Here is a 16147-nt window from a genome sequence, read left to right as displayed (position 1 = left end):
CGGGGCTCGGTTCCCCGGCGCGGAGCCGCTCCACCTTCCGGCACCGGGCTGCCGGCTGCTGCCGCGAGTTCCGTTTGCCCCTGGCTTTAAACACGTTAGAGACTTTAACGGCTCATGGCCCTGTGCTCCATCACGACATTGAAAGCCTCACGTGCGTGATTCTCAAGCTGGTGCAATATACACTCTGGAAAGAGGGGTGGATGAGTGAGCTTGGGAGGGCTGTGGCAGCTGAACAAGATGATCCCTTTCACCCTGTGCATGGTATAGACATGCAAGAGGGAATTAGAGCAGAGTGCTTGGGATATAAGTTTAGCACTGAGATGATGCAGCTGGTGGGTCTTGATATTCAACCACGTGTTAAGAAACTATGGGATATGCAGAAACTGGTAGGAGCCCTCCAGTGGGTTCGGGGCGCTTTGGGGATACCTTCTGGATTGATGAAGCCCTTGTATGGTCAGCTAAAGGGATTTGTCCCAAAAGAACCCCAAAATCCATCTAGCGAAATGGCTGCAGCTTGGCAAAAGATCTTACGGAATCATAGAATCATAGAATTACTCAGGTTGGAAAAGACCTTGAAGATCATCAAGTCCAACCGCAGCCTAACCAGTAGCCCAAGCGGCTCTTAAACACATCCAGGGATGGCGATTCAACCACCTCCTTGGGGAGCCCATTCCAGTACCTAACCACCCTTTCTGTAAAGAAGTTCTTTCTAATATCCAACCTAAACTTGCCCTGGCGCAACTTGAGGCCATTTCCCCTCGTCCTGTCACAAGTCAGTAGTGAGAATAGACCTGCCCCACTCTCACTGTAAGAACCTTTCAGGTACTGGAAGACAGCAATAAGGTCTCCCCTCAGCCTCCTCTTCCTCAGACTAAACAGCCCCAGCTTCCTTAGTCTCTCCTCATAGGGCTGATTCTCCAAGCCCTTCACGAGCCTCGTTGCCCTTCTCTGGACCTGCTCCAGTACCTCCATGTCCTTCTTGTGCTGAGGTGCCCAAAACTGGACACAGTACTCGAGGTGAGGCCTCACCAATGCTGAGTACAGGGGCAGGATGACTTCCTTAGTCCTGCTCACCACACCATTCCTGATACAAGCCAGGATGCCATTGGCCTTCTTGGCCACCTGGGCACACTGCTGGCTCATATTCAGCCGACTGTCCATCAGCACACCAAGGTCCCTTTCCGTCTGGGAGCTTTCCAGCCACACCTCCCCAAGCCTGTAGGATTGCCTGGGGTTGTTATGACCAAAATGCAGGACCCGACACTTGGCCCTGTTGAAACTCATTCCATTAACCTTGGCCCATCGATCAAGTCTATCCAGGTCTCTCTGTAGTGCCCTTCTCCCCTCAGGCAGATCAACACTCCCTCCCAGCTTAGTGTCGTCTGCGAACTTACTGAGGGTGCACTCAATCCCCTCATCCAAATCATCAATGAAGATGTTAAACAGAAGCGGCCCAAGCACCGAGCCCTGGGGGACGCCACTTGTGACCGGCCGCCAACTGGATTCCACTCCATTGACCACAACTCTCTGGGCCCGGCCATCCAACCAGTTCTTCACCCAGCGGAGCGTGCACCCATCCAAACCACGGGCAGCCAGCTTCTCTACCAGAATGTTATGGGGGACAGTGTCAAAGGCCTTACTGAAGTCCAGGTAGACCACGTCGACAGCCTTTCCCTCATCTACTAAGCGGGTCACCTTGTCATAGAATGAAATCAGGTTAGTCAGGCAGGATCTACCATTCATAAACCCATGCTGACTAGGCCCGATCCCATGGCTGACCTTTAGTTCATCCATGATGATACCTGAGATTATCCTTTCCATAACCTTCCCAGGCACCGAGGTGAGACTGATGGGCCTGTAGCTGCCAGGATCATCTTTCCGGCCCTTTTTGAAGATAGGCGTCACATTTGCCAGTCTCCAATCCACCGGGACATCCCCAGTCAGCCAAGACTGCTGAAAAATTATGGATAGTGGTTTGGCGACCACATCCGCCAACTCCCTCAGAACTCTAGGGTGCAACCCATCCGGCCCCATGGACTTATAAACATTCAGCTTTCTAAGTAGATCCAGGACCATCTCATCACGGATCACGCAAGGCTCTTTTGGTTCCCCCTTCCCGTCTACCAGTGTAGGGAAGCTGCATGGAAGGATCGCTTGCGCAGTGGGACACTGCTCGAGGCCTTGAAATGGCCCAGTTAGCTCAGTCAGAAGGGCATGAGACTCTTCATCTCAGGACAGTGGGTTGGCAGGATTCCAACCGTAATTCACAGGCTGCTGTCTTCACAAACCGAACGGTCAGCGTGCAGATGCTTGAGGTGATGGCTGTGACCAGTGCACCTCTGGTGAATGATACCCTCTAACACTGTTGCTGACTCCATCTTTGCAGCCAAGCAGTTGGCCTGGATGGGCCTGGTGGGCCTCCCAAGTACGGAGGCTGCTGGGGAATTTTGGAAGAGACCTTGGCCTCCCACACAGCTCCTGTTGCATCCTTCTATGTGCGTGGTCACTCTGAGGTGCCAAGCCTTTTTACCTTGCCAGCCATGGGGGAGTCGTGTGGGAGCGTTCCAGCCGTTTCGCCTAGAGTTACAGTAGGCCTCTTGGTTTCGGGACTCACTCTCTCTTATTTTTACTTGATTCGTTAGCCTTAATTCCAATTATATTGTATTATATTGTGTTATTCTGTTTTCCGATATAGTATTTAGTAAATAAGTGTGCCTCCTTAGATCACTGCCGCTGTATTTATTTCCCTTTTCCCTTTTCCTTTTGGGATAGCGGCCTTGCAGGCCGTCTATTTCCCCTGTCACGGGTGCAGGTAGATTTTAGGTTAAACTGTGACAGTATCCTGTTCCCGTTCTGCAATTTGGTCAGCCTCCACATGTGAGTCTTTGCTGCTTCTGCTCAGAGAATCACCAATGTGGGTTCCTCTGTAGGCAATCCAGTCAAAGCCCCTTGCATTATGCATCTATCCACTGCACCCTCAATAATTTTTGTAGATGACAGCAAGTTGTTTGGAAGTGCTGATCTGCCTGAGGGTAAACAGGCCCTACAGAGGGACCAGGACAGGCTGATCCATAGGGATCGATGGGATGAGGTTCAACAAGACCAAGTGCTGGGGTCACCACCCTCGGAGTGAGAAATCTAGCATTTTTCCTAGAAGAGGCAGAACTCAGCAGAGACCCTTTCCTCCTTTATTCTTGCAATCTGAGCTGTATTTTTCCTTACTGAAGAATCCACCTTTGCTGGATTAGGACTTTTCTTGAAGTCATTCTCTGAACTGCATAAAGGATGCGCCAATGTCTAAATCCATACTGCTAGCACAGAAGAAGCAGCAGTGCTAAATAAACATGGGCATACATTTCCACAGGCTGGAAATTCTGGGTAAAATCAGTGGATAGAAAACTAAAAAAGGCGAGACTAAAAAGGAAGGGAAATAAAAACGTTTCATCCAAAAATGACATTTCACTGTCACTATTACTAGACATATATTCTTGTGTGCTCTGCTTTATATATGAATCTTATTTTGATGTTAAAAGAACACCATAAAGGCAAGTATGAGACTCGGCTACAAACTAAGAGTTTTCTTTGGCACTCACCCACCAGGATCCGGCTCTGTCTGCATTCAGAGGCTGCAAGGCAGAGAACATACAATAGTCCAGCCAGGGAAACCCCTCAGAGCACAGAGCCTCATGTACAGCCTCCTGTTCCCCTCCTGCATGCTCCAGGCCCTGCAGGCACTCCCCAGACTAAATGACTGAGCTCAGGAAGCCAGCGTGATGGTGGCAAGGCTGGGTGGTTGGTTAGAAGTGCAGGCAGAAACTGGCAGCACTGCCCACTGACTGTGTCAGTGTCTCTTTGCTAAGTCCTCTGCCTCCTCTGGCTCACTAAGGTAGTAATTAACCTGAGCTTGCAGCTCTGTAAAGAGCTCTTGACCCAGATAATGACTGATGGAGTTACAGCCACTGAGCTCACCTGGAGACCTGCACTGAGTCTGTTTGTCACTGGGAGACTGTTGGTAAACTCAAGAGGTTCCATCTTGGCCTGGTATTAGACCTGGTCTAGTATTAAACGTGGAGGTTGGTGGCCCTGCATGTGGCAGGGGGGGTTGGTGACCCTTGAGGTCCCTTCCAGCCTGGGCCATTCTGTGATTCTATGATTCTGTGATAATAGCACAGATGGCTGGGCACCGTATAACATCTCCTCTTGGCCCGTATGACAGGTTTATGTTGTCTATCACAAGATACACAGCAAGTTGTTCTGGAGAGAAAGAAGACAGAGAAATGAAATGCATGTGATTGTGAACACTGAGGGCTTAGAAAATAACCCACTGCCTTTATTTTTGTAAAAGCAGAAGGAGCTGCAGCTAAGGCAAGTGGCAGCTTTGTATTAATGCTGTCAATGTTTTTGCTAAGAGATTGTTTTCTTTGCAAAGTTTTAACTGCGTGGATTGAAATTCTTCTGTGCCAGTTCCTTCCATCAGTTATTTCTTCTCTGGAACTCAGCTAAAACATTTTCACTGAGGGAAAGAAATACTTCCAATGTGGTCTCAAAGCTTTTTTTACACACGGTGTCCTATCAAACACATTCCTTTGTCTGCTGTCAGCACATTCCTCCTTGTTGGATGAAGCATTTGAGGCTGCTTGGTTTCAAGGACGAGGGTTTGGGGCTGGTGTGAAAGCAAGAATTTGGACTTCAGGAATTCTGATTCAGCTGAAATTCCATTTCAGATCAGGCCTAAGGAACCTCATTTTCTGCAGTGTGTCCTGTTCTGGAAGGAACGTTCATTTATCTTCTTTATTTTATAGGATAATGTAATGCTTCATGACCTTCACAAGTGGGGGGAAGCTGGGATGTTACCAGATAATGGGTTCCCCAGCTGATGTCGTTGTTGTATGTGCAAATACGTTTGGTAGGAGTAACCCCAGGCAGCACCTAGTGGTCTTGTTTTATGCTACGTAACCAGCTTTGCTGCTCATACAGTAATTGTCAGGTTTCCTTATTATACTGAGGCTTGGCTTTTGGTACCTGGGATGTACAATCGTACCTCTGATAAACGTTAATGCTAAGAAAGACACATCTCTGTAAATCAGTGGAAAAAGGCATCAACACAGTGGGCTTTGAGTCAAGCTTATACAATTAAAAACCTGGTGTTCAAGTTGTGTTTGATGCTTTCTCCGCGACCTTGGTTGATCTCTTGGGCCCTCCCAGGCTTTGATCAGGAGTTACCAGCCTTATGCTTACTGCCCGTACTGCCATGAGCTCGTGCTGTTGTTGGTTCCTCCTTCATTCTCCTGCCCAGGCAGATAAGAAGAGGTGGGTCAACCATTCAGCATTGGAAGAGGATTGGAGCAAAAAAACCACTTCAAAGTTGTATGCATTGAAATATTTCATTTTTGAAGAAGTCCGAACGATCCTTTTGATTTTTGTTCCTCCAGGAAAAGATTTGACTGAAGGGTGGGAGAGATTTGGGGAAATAATCCACTTCTCCACAGAAGCTTCACAGCAAATCAACGTGGATTAGAAATCCCTGTCACTTCAGTGAAACGTCTTGCATAGATTGCATTCATCCCACCAGTTTAGCTCGGACAGGATGGACGTGCATGACAAACACATCCCTGAGCTCTGCTGGGCTTCAGTCACAGCCATGCTGCTGGGAACCCCCTTGGTACCCATCAAAGACACAGCTAACCAGGTTCCCAAGGCTGGGTGCTTAGAGGGAATGTTCTGGAAATGCCATATTCCTGTAGCATGCTCTGTCTGTGTGATGAGCAATGAGTGATGGCCTTAGGATTCCTTGCCCCAGGAGTGCATTATGGGATGTGGACCTGAGGTCTTGTAATGCCTAGCTCTCAGTAGCAGCAGCTCTGAGTTCCTTGCCAGCACGTCCCCTTCATCTCCCAGCTCCAGGAGGAAGCTGTGCCCTTGGGGGGCCTCTATGGGCACGATCAGGCGGTACACAGTGTCCAACTCCTGGTGACTCCAGCCTTCAAAGGCGCTGCCCACCCCAATGGCAGTCTGCAGAACCGGGAAGAAAGTGTCGGACCAGAAAAATCTGAAGGTGTTCAGGAGGTCGTTCACCACACCAAGGCTGTCTTGCTCCAGTTTAGAGCAGGGAGGGGAGGTTCTTTCAATATACGTACACCCGACACAACAAGATAATGTTAGTTAGTTTATTAAAAGTTGTTGTTGTTTAGGGAAATGGGAAAGGGAAGTCGGGCGATAGAAAAGAGATTGGAAATAAAAGCAAAGAGTCTTTGTAGAAAGCAAGAGAGAATTAGTCACCACCGGGTTTCCAGCATGACTCGTAGTTCAGATGTTGATCTTCAGTAGAGATGGGTCGTCAGAGGTTGTTACTTCGTTGACAACGACGACCACAAGGATGACTTGTTCCAATGACAGTTCAGACTTATTTGTAAGTCCAGAGTGTTTGCGTCAGCTCTGTTTGGAGTGACAGCTTGCTGTTTCTTGGACCACAGCAGGAACTCCTCCTGTTCCCACCCTTCGGGCCTTGCCAGCAGGTAAGAGGGAGCAAGGAAGCGTCTGCTTGCATCTTGCCTTCACAAGATACAATGGTTCCATCCCCAGATCTCCTATACCAAGCTGGAGTCATTTGGTCACAGGCCGGATCTTCCACCAGTAAGCTCTCTCCAAAGTGACGCTGACTGCCACACAGCAACACCCACCTCTGGCCTCCTAGGTAGGTCTCAGAGTCTTATTGCTCACAGGATGTAGCTTTGAGCAAAAACAAGAGAAGAGTTCGGACAAAGGTCCCTCTCAATGTCGGAATATCAGCAGTCTGAGGAAGCGATCTTTCAGCTTCCTGAAGTCACGCTGCGCCCTGAAGTAGGCAGCCGGGTCCTCCTTCAGGTGCTGGAAGAGGTTGAGTGGGGTGGCGGATTGGAAGGCCTCTGGCAGGACAACTGTGTTGTGCAAGTTCCCGTTGCCAACAAGGAAGTGGGTCAGGCATTTCTCCTTCACGCAGTACTCCAGGTACCGCAGGAGATCCAGCAGCTGACTCACGAAATTCGTCCTGCTCCATTTCTTCAAAGGGATGAGGGCCAGCAAGTGGAGGACAATAGTCTTGATGACATAGGTGGAAAAGCCCATTTGCACAGAGGCGCAGGCAAGGAACGTCAGGCAGCTCAGGTGGGTGCTGTCATGTAGAGCATTCCTGGCTGTGTGCTGGAAGAACTTCTTTTCCGCCACAGCGCAGCTCTGCGGCCATGCTGTGCTGGGCGTAAAGCCGCCCTCTGTGTTCTGGCTGGTCAGGAAGATGTCCGAGTTGCCTTGCTGCACCCCGAACAGCAGCTCAACAAGGATTTTTTCCCCGCTGGAGGTTTCTGTCAGCTGGAGATTGCAGGAGCGGCTGGAAGGCAGCACCTTCAGGTCGTAGGCTTGCGCCCGGCGGGTGGCCTTCCAGACTGCATCCACCTGTACGGTGAACCAGGTGACAGTTTTCTGCACATCCAGGTAGGAGTCGGTGCAGAGTGTCTGTAGGAGGCTGGGTTCCTGATTTTGGCTCAGCTCATCCTCCTGGTGGTGGAGGAAGCACAGCACATCCTCCAGCTGCTGCTGTATTGGGCACATGCACTGCAGCTCCACGCGGATGCGGGAGTTCCTTGCCAGCACGTCCCCTTCATCTCCCAGCTCCAGGAGGAAGCTGTGCCCTTGGGGGGCCTCTATGGGCACGATCAGGCGGTACACAGTGTCCAACTCCTGGTGACTCCAGCCTTCAAAGGCGCTGCCCACCCCAATGGCAGTCTGCAGAACCGGGAAGAAAGTGTCGGACCAGAAAAATCTGAAGGTGTTCAGGAGGTCGTTCATCAGCTTCTCCACCAGATGGCACCTGGTGGCCCTTCCTTGCGCATATTCCAGGGCACACCGTGTGATAAATTCGGTAAATTTTGAAGGATGGTAGTCTTCTTCCTCTTCTTCCTCCTCCTCCTCCTCATCCTCCTCTTCTTCCTCTTCTTCCTCTTCCTCCTTTTTCACCAGTTCCACCTGCTGCTGCTGTTCCACCTGTTCCACCTGCACCTGCTGTTTCACCTGTTCCTCCTGCACCCCCTGTTCCACCTGTTCCACCTGCACCTCCTGTTCCACCTGTTCCTCCTGCTGCTGCTGTTCCACCAGTTCCACCTGCTCCTGCTCTTCCAGCAGTTCCTCCTGCACCTCCTGTTCCTTCTTTTCCACCTGTTCCTCATATTCCTCCTTTTTCACCTGTTTCACCTCTTCCACCTCTTCCACCTCTTCCTCTTCCTCTTCCTCTTTCTCCGCCCCCGCTGCCTCCTCCTCGCTGCTGGAGCTGTCATTTTCACTGCTGCCTTCATCACGCTGGTTCATTTTTAGGGACTGCACCATGTTCCAAAAGAGCAACAGAATCAGCCCCACATAGAACCAGATCCTCCAGTACTCCACCAGAGTAAAGAGCAGACCCAGCATGTCCACCCAGCTCTGCTCCACATTCCTCTGCTCTATCACGTGCTGCGGAGGTATCATGTACGGCTGCAGATCAGCCTCGCGCCGCTGCACGTTCTCGAGCATAAGCACATCAGTTTTGACACTGACACTTAGCACCCGCACCAATGCGAGAAGAAACACCAAAGCCATGATCTGCAAGAGATGGGAGAGGGGGATCAGTGGGGCTGGGAGGGAGCGGGGCCAGGAGCCGCGTGGCCCTGCGCACAGGGAGGAGCAGTGGGTACGAGGGAGCTGGGTGGCAGCAGGGACCGAGGCCAGCCCGACCTTCCCCTGCTGCTGCACTCACCAATGGCCCAGGACAAAATGCAGCAGCGCTGCCTGCCCCTGGCCCTAAACCCATCCCCTGCATTGTGATGCAATGCATCCCTGCTGATGTCACAAATGGGCAGCCCGACCCCACCCTTCTCAGCCGGTGGGTGATGAACCAAGGCAGCCCTGCAGGCACAGAGTGGTCTGGTAGGTAAGGAGATGGCCCTGTAGGACAGGAGCGTGATGGCAGCTGTCAGACCAGCTGTGCTTCACCTGCATACCTTGCTGCCTGCAGCACAAGGCTCCCAGCCATGGGTGTATTGACTACTGCGAGGTAAGGCCAGAGTCACCTCCTGAAGCCAGGGCAGATCCCAGATCATCAGGGCTGGAAGTCGTCTGGACCTCAGGAGATCCCCTAGACCAAACCCCCTGCTACAGCAGGTTGCCCAGTGTAGGTTTATCCAGAGAAGATAATCGCTCTCCTTGTCTGTTTCTGAAACAAGGATTTCAATAAATATTATTAACCAACAGAAGCTGTGTAACCCAGTGAAACAGGACCTGTTCTTTCCTGGACGCTCCCTTAGCATTCAGATTTCTGTACTTGACCAGTCTCTGGGTGTCCGTTGTTTCCTGCATTTGGAGGAGCCCTGCAGCCGGAGCTCGAGGCTGGTGCCTTCCATCCTCCTCTCCAGATCCTCCTCTGTTTATGGCATGTTAAACTTGACTCTGTGCTTATCTCAGGTCACTGTGCTTAGCGAAGGCCTTTACCAAAGCAATGTTGGAAATGTCAGGGAATCATGACATCAGGGAATGATAAAGCATGGATAATTTTGACGAATGTGCTGCTCACAAAAGAAGACTGAATGTCCCAGAGAACACCACGGTCAGTCATATACAAGGACTCTATATAATGTCACTTCAGTGCTGGACTCGCTCTCTTGGATCCTGCCAGCCATGGGGGAGCCGTGTGGGAGCGTTCCGGCCATTTTGCTTAGAGTTACCGTAGGCCTCTCGGTTTTGGGACTCACTCTCTCCTATTTTACTTGATTCGTTAGCCTTAATTCCAATTATATTGTATTATATTGTGTTATTCTGTATTCCGATATAGTATTTAGTAAACAAACGTGCCTCCTTAGGATGGGGTGGGTCCTGCTTTAAGCGTTGGGGACTATAAACGTGGTCAAGTTACGGACTGGGCAAAGATTAGAGCAGTAGCAGAAGATAAGGGCTTGTCGGGGGCTTTGGAGGCGTATCCAGTTGTGGCTGTGAGATGGCGGCGGCGGGGCAGCCCGACGCTGCGGTCAGACCTGGGGCCGCCCCGCTCTGTGCAGGCGGGCGGGCTCCGCCGGCGCTTCCACATTCCCTCCGTCCCAGGGGGCAGCCCGCCTGTCACGCGAGGGGCCGGGGCTCGGTTCCCCGGCGCGGAGCCGCTCCACCTTCCGGCACCGGGCTGCCGGCTGCTGCCGCGAGTTCCGTTTGCCCCTGGCTTTAAACACGTTAGAGACTTTAACGGCTCATGGCCCTGTGCTCCATCACGACATTGAAAGCCTCACCTGCGTGATTCTCAAGCTGGTGCAATATACACTCTGGAAAGAGGGGTGGATGAGTGAGCTTGGGAGGGCTGTGGCAGCTGAACAAGATGATCCCTTTCACCCTGTGCATGGTATAGACATGCAAGAGGGAATTAGAGCAGAGTGCTTGGGATATAAGTTTAGCACTGAGATGATGCAGCTGGTGGGTCTTGATATTCAACCACGTGTTAAGAAACTATGGGATATGCAGAAACTGGTAGGAGCCCTCCAGTGGGTTCGGGGCGCTTTGGGGATACCTTCTGGATTGATGAAGCCCTTGTATGGTCAGCTAAAGGGATTTGTCCCAAAAGAACCCCAAAATCCATCTAGCGAAATGGCTGCAGCTTGGCAAAAGATCTTACGGAATCATAGAATCATAGAATTACTCAGGTTGGAAAAGACCTTGAAGATCATCAAGTCCAACCGCAGCCTAACCAGTAGCCCAAGCGGCTCTTAAACACATCCAGGGATGGCGATTCAACCACCTCCTTGGGGAGCCCATTCCAGTACCTAACCACCCTTTCTGTAAAGAAGTTCTTTCTAATATCCAACCTAAACTTGCCCTGGCGCAACTTGAGGCTATTTCCCCTCGTCCTGTCACAAGTCAGTAGTGAGAATAGACCTGCCCCACTCTCACTGTAAGAACCTTTCAGGTACTGGAAGACAGCAATAAGGTCTCCCCTCAGCCTCCTCTTCCTCAGACTAAACAGCCCCAGCTTCCTTAGTCTCTCCTCATAGGGCTGATTCTCCAAGCCCTTCACGAGCCTCGTTGCCCTTCTCTGGACCTGCTCCAGTACCTCCATGTCCTTCTTGTGCTGAGGTGCCCAAAACTGGACACAGTACTCGAGGTGAGGCCTCACCAATGCTGAGTACAGGGGCAGGATGACTTCCTTAGTCCTGCTCACCACACCATTCCTGATACAAGCCAGGATGCCATTGGCCTTCTTGGCCACCTGGGCACACTGCTGGCTCATATTCAGCCGACTGTCCATCAGCACACCAAGGTCCCTTTCCGTCTGGGAGCTTTCCAGCCACACCTCCCCAAGCCTGTAGGATTGCCTGGGGTTGTTATGACCAAAATGCAGGACCCGACACTTGGCCCTGTTGAAACTCATTCCATTAACCTTGGCCCATCGATCAAGTCTATCCAGGTCTCTCTGTAGTGCCCTTCTCCCCTCAGGCAGATCAACACTCCCTCCCAGCTTAGTGTCGTCTGCGAACTTACTGAGGGTGCACTCAATCCCCTCATCCAAATCATCAATGAAGATGTTAAACAGAAGCGGCCCAAGCACCGAGCCCTGGGGGACGCCACTTGTGACCGGCCGCCAACTGGATTCCACTCCATTGACCACAACTCTCTGGGCCCGGCCATCCAACCAGTTCTTCACCCAGCGGAGCGTGCACCCATCCAAACCACGGGCAGCCAGCTTCTCTACCAGAATGTTATGGGGGACAGTGTCAAAGGCCTTACTGAAGTCCAGGTAGACCACGTCGACAGCCTTTCCCTCATCTACTAAGCGGGTCACCTTGTCATAGAATGAAATCAGGTTAGTCAGGCAGGATCTACCATTCATAAACCCATGCTGACTAGGCCCGATCCCATGGCTGACCTTTAGTTCATCCATGATGATACCTGAGATTATCCTTTCCATAACCTTCCCAGGCACCGAGGTGAGACTGATGGGCCTGTAGCTGCCAGGATCATCTTTCCGGCCCTTTTTGAAGATAGGCGTCACATTTGCCAGTCTCCAATCCACCGGGACATCCCCAGTCAGCCAAGACTGCTGAAAAATTATGGATAGTGGTTTGGCGACCACATCCGCCAACTCCCTCAGAACTCTAGGGTGCAACCCATCCGGCCCCATGGACTTATAAACATTCAGCTTTCTAAGTAGATCCAGGACCATCTCATCACGGATCACGCAAGGCTCTTTTGGTTCCCCCTTCCCGTCTACCAGTGTAGGGAAGCTGCATGGAAGGATCGCTTGCGCAGTGGGACACTGCTCGAGGCCTTGAAATGGCCCAGTTAGCTCAGTCAGAAGGGCATGAGACTCTTCATCTCAGGACAGTGGGTTGGCAGGATTCCAACCGTAATTCACAGGCTGCTGTCTTCACAAACCGAACGGTCAGCGTGCAGATGCTTGAGGTGATGGCTGTGACCAGTGCACCTCTGGTGAATGATACCCTCTAACACTGTTGCTGACTCCATCTTTGCAGCCAAGCAGTTGGCCTGGATGGGCCTGGTGGGCCTCCCAAGTACGGAGGCTGCTGGGGAATTTTGGAAGAGACCTTGGCCTCCCACACAGCTCCTGTTGCATCCTTCTATGTGCGTGGTCACTCTGAGGTGCCAAGCCTTTTTACCTTGCCAGCCATGGGGGAGTCGTGTGGGAGCGTTCCAGCCGTTTTGCCTAGAGTTACAGTAGGCCTCTTGGTTTCGGGACTCACTCTCTCTTATTTTTACTTGATTCGTTAGCCTTAATTCCAATTATATTGTATTATATTGTGTTATTCTGTTTTCCGATATAGTATTTAGTAAATAAGTGTGCCTCCTTAGATCACTGCCGCTGTATTTATTTCCCTTTTCCCTTTTCCTTTTGGGATAGCGGCCTTGCAGGCCGTCTATTTCCCCTGTCACGGGTGCAGGTAGATTTTAGGTTAAACTGTGACAGTATCCTGTTCCCGTTCTGCAATTTGGTCAGCCTCCACATGTGAGTCTTTGCTGCTTCTGCTCAGAGAATCACCAATGTGGGTTCCTCTGTAGGCAATCCAGTCAAAGCCCCTTGCATTATGCATCTATCCACTGCACCCTCAATAATTTTTGTAGATGACAGCAAGTTGTTTGGAAGTGCTGATCTGCCTGAGGGTAAACAGGCCCTACAGAGGGACCAGGACAGGCTGATCCATAGGGATCGATGGGATGAGGTTCAACAAGACCAAGTGCTGGGGTCACCACCCTCGGAGTGAGAAATCTAGCATTTTTCCTAGAAGAGGCAGAACTCAGCAGAGACCCTTTCCTCCTTTATTCTTGCAATCTGAGCTGTATTTTTCCTTACTGAAGAATCCACCTTTGCTGGATTAGGACTTTTCTTGAAGTCATTCTCTGAACTGCATAAAGGATGCGCCAATGTCTAAATCCATACTGCTAGCACAGAAGAAGCAGCAGTGCTAAATAAACATGGGCATACATTTCCACAGGCTGGAAATTCTGGGTAAAATCAGTGGATAGAAAACTAAAAAAGGCGAGACTAAAAAGGAAGGGAAATAAAAACGTTTCATCCAAAAATGACATTTCACTGTCACTATTACTAGACATATATTCTTGTGTGCTCTGCTTTATATATGAATCTTATTTTGATGTTAAAAGAACACCATAAAGGCAAGTATGAGACTCGGCTACAAACTAAGAGTTTTCTTTGGCACTCACCCACCAGGATCCGGCTCTGTCTGCATTCAGAGGCTGCAAGGCAGAGAACATACAATAGTCCAGCCAGGGAAACCCCTCAGAGCACAGAGCCTCATGTACAGCCTCCTGTTCCCCTCCTGCATGCTCCAGGCCCTGCAGGCACTCCCCAGACTAAATGACTGAGCTCAGGAAGCCAGCGTGATGGTGGCAAGGCTGGGTGGTTGGTTAGAAGTGCAGGCAGAAACTGGCAGCACTGCCCACTGACTGTGTCAGTGTCTCTTTGCTAAGTCCTCTGCCTCCTCTGGCTCACTAAGGTAGTAATTAACCTGAGCTTGCAGCTCTGTAAAGAGCTCTTGACCCAGATAATGACTGATGGAGTTACAGCCACTGAGCTCACCTGGAGACCTGCACTGAGTCTGTTTGTCACTGGGAGACTGTTGGTAAACTCAAGAGGTTCCATCTTGGCCTGGTATTAGACCTGGTCTAGTATTAAACGTGGAGGTTGGTGGCCCTGCATGTGGCAGGGGGGGTTGGTGACCCTTGAGGTCCCTTCCAGCCTGGGCCATTCTGTGATTCTATGATTCTGTGATAATAGCACAGATGGCTGGGCACCGTATAACATCTCCTCTTGGCCCGTATGACAGGTTTATGTTGTCTATCACAAGATACACAGCAAGTTGTTCTGGAGAGAAAGAAGACAGAGAAATGAAATGCATGTGATTGTGAACACTGAGGGCTTAGAAAATAACCCACTGCCTTTATTTTTGTAAAAGCAGAAGGAGCTGCAGCTAAGGCAAGTGGCAGCTTTGTATTAATGCTGTCAATGTTTTTGCTAAGAGATTGTTTTCTTTGCAAAGTTTTAACTGCGTGGATTGAAATTCTTCTGTGCCAGTTCCTTCCATCAGTTATTTCTTCTCTGGAACTCAGCTAAAACATTTTCACTGAGGGAAAGAAATACTTCCAATGTGGTCTCAAAGCTTTTTTTACACACGGTGTCCTATCAAACACATTCCTTTGTCTGCTGTCAGCACATTCCTCCTTGTTGGATGAAGCATTTGAGGCTGCTTGGTTTCAAGACGAGGGTTTGGGGCTGGTGTGAAAGCAAGAATTTGGACTTCAGGAATTCTGATTCAGCTGAAATTCCATTTCAGATCAGGCCTAAGGAACCTCATTTTCTGCAGTGTGTCCTGTTCTGGAAGGAACGTTCATTTATCTTCTTTATTTTATAGGATAATGTAATGCTTCATGACCTTCACAAGTGGGGGGAAGCTGGGATGTTACCAGATAATGGGTTCCCCAGCTGATGTCGTTGTTGTATGTGCAAATACGTTTGGTAGGAGTAACCCCAGGCAGCACCTAGTGGTCTTGTTTTATGCTACGTAACCAGCTTTGCTGCTCATACAGTAATTGTCAGGTTTCCTTATTATACTGAGGCTTGGCTTTTGGTACCTGGGATGTACAATCGTACCTCTGATAAACGTTAATGCTAAGAAAGACACATCTCTGTAAATCAGTGGAAAAAGGCATCAACACAGTGGGCTTTGAGTCAAGCTTATACAATTAAAAACCTGGTGTTCAAGTTGTGTTTGATGCTTTCTCCGCGACCTTGGTTGATCTCTTGGGCCCTCCCAGGCTTTGATCAGGAGTTACCAGCCTTATGCTTACTGCCCGTACTGCCATGAGCTCGTGCTGTTGTTGGTTCCTCCTTCATTCTCCTGCCCAGGCAGATAAGAAGAGGTGGGTCAACCATTCAGCATTGGAAGAGGATTGGAGCAAAAAAACCACTTCAAAGTTGTATGCATTGAAATATTTCATTTTTGAAGAAGTCCGAACGATCCTTTTGATTTTTGTTCCTCCAGGAAAAGATTTGACTGAAGGGTGGGAGAGATTTGGGGAAATAATCCACTTCTCCACAGAAGCTTCACAGCAAATCAACGTGGATTAGAAATCCCTGTCACTTCAGTGAAACGTCTTGCATAGATTGCATTCATCCCACCAGTTTAGCTCGGACAGGATGGACGTGCATGACAAACACATCCCTGAGCTCTGCTGGGCTTCAGTCACAGCCATGCTGCTGGGAACCCCCTTGGTACCCATCAAAGACACAGCTAACCAGGTTCCCAAGGCTGGGTGCTTAGAGGGAATGTTCTGGAAATGCCATATTCCTGTAGCATGCTCTGTCTGTGTGATGAGCAATGAGTGATGGCCTTAGGATTCCTTGCCCCAGGAGTGCATTATGGGATGTGGACCTGAGGTCTTGTAATGCCTAGCTCTCAGTAGCAGCAGCTCTGAGTTCCTTGCCAGCACGTCCCCTTCATCTCCCAGCTCCAGGAGGAAGCTGTGCCCTTGGGGGGCCTCTATGGGCACGATCAGGCGGTACACAGTGTCCAACTCCTGGTGACTCCAGCCTTCAAAGGCGCTGCCCACCCCAATGGCAGTCTGCAGAACC

The 16147-nt window shown here is 50.3% G+C and overlaps 2 protein-coding genes across 5 annotated transcripts in view; both read right to left on the bottom strand.

Moving 5' to 3' along the window:
- The window catches only part of CDKN3 (cyclin dependent kinase inhibitor 3), a 482527-nt gene that overhangs the window by 75453 nt on the left and 390927 nt on the right, over positions 1–16147 (bottom strand). The gene's annotated exons all lie outside the window — the stretch shown is intronic.
- On the bottom strand, positions 6772–8604 carry LOC140252541 (inositol 1,4,5-trisphosphate receptor-interacting protein-like 1). The gene is made up of 3 exons (XM_072337373.1): positions 8313–8604; positions 8071–8261; positions 6772–7962 (listed from the first exon to the last, which is right to left on the bottom strand). Exons 1-3 carry the CDS (start codon positions 8602–8604, stop codon positions 6772–6774), a joined length of 1674 nt encoding a protein of 557 aa, XP_072193474.1.

Source organism: Excalfactoria chinensis, chromosome 5 (genome assembly GCF_039878825.1).
Source record: "Excalfactoria chinensis isolate bCotChi1 chromosome 5, bCotChi1.hap2, whole genome shotgun sequence".
NCBI classification, from domain to species: Eukaryota; Metazoa; Chordata; class Aves; order Galliformes; family Phasianidae; genus Excalfactoria; species Excalfactoria chinensis.
This window is presented reverse-complemented; position numbering and strand designations above follow the sequence as displayed.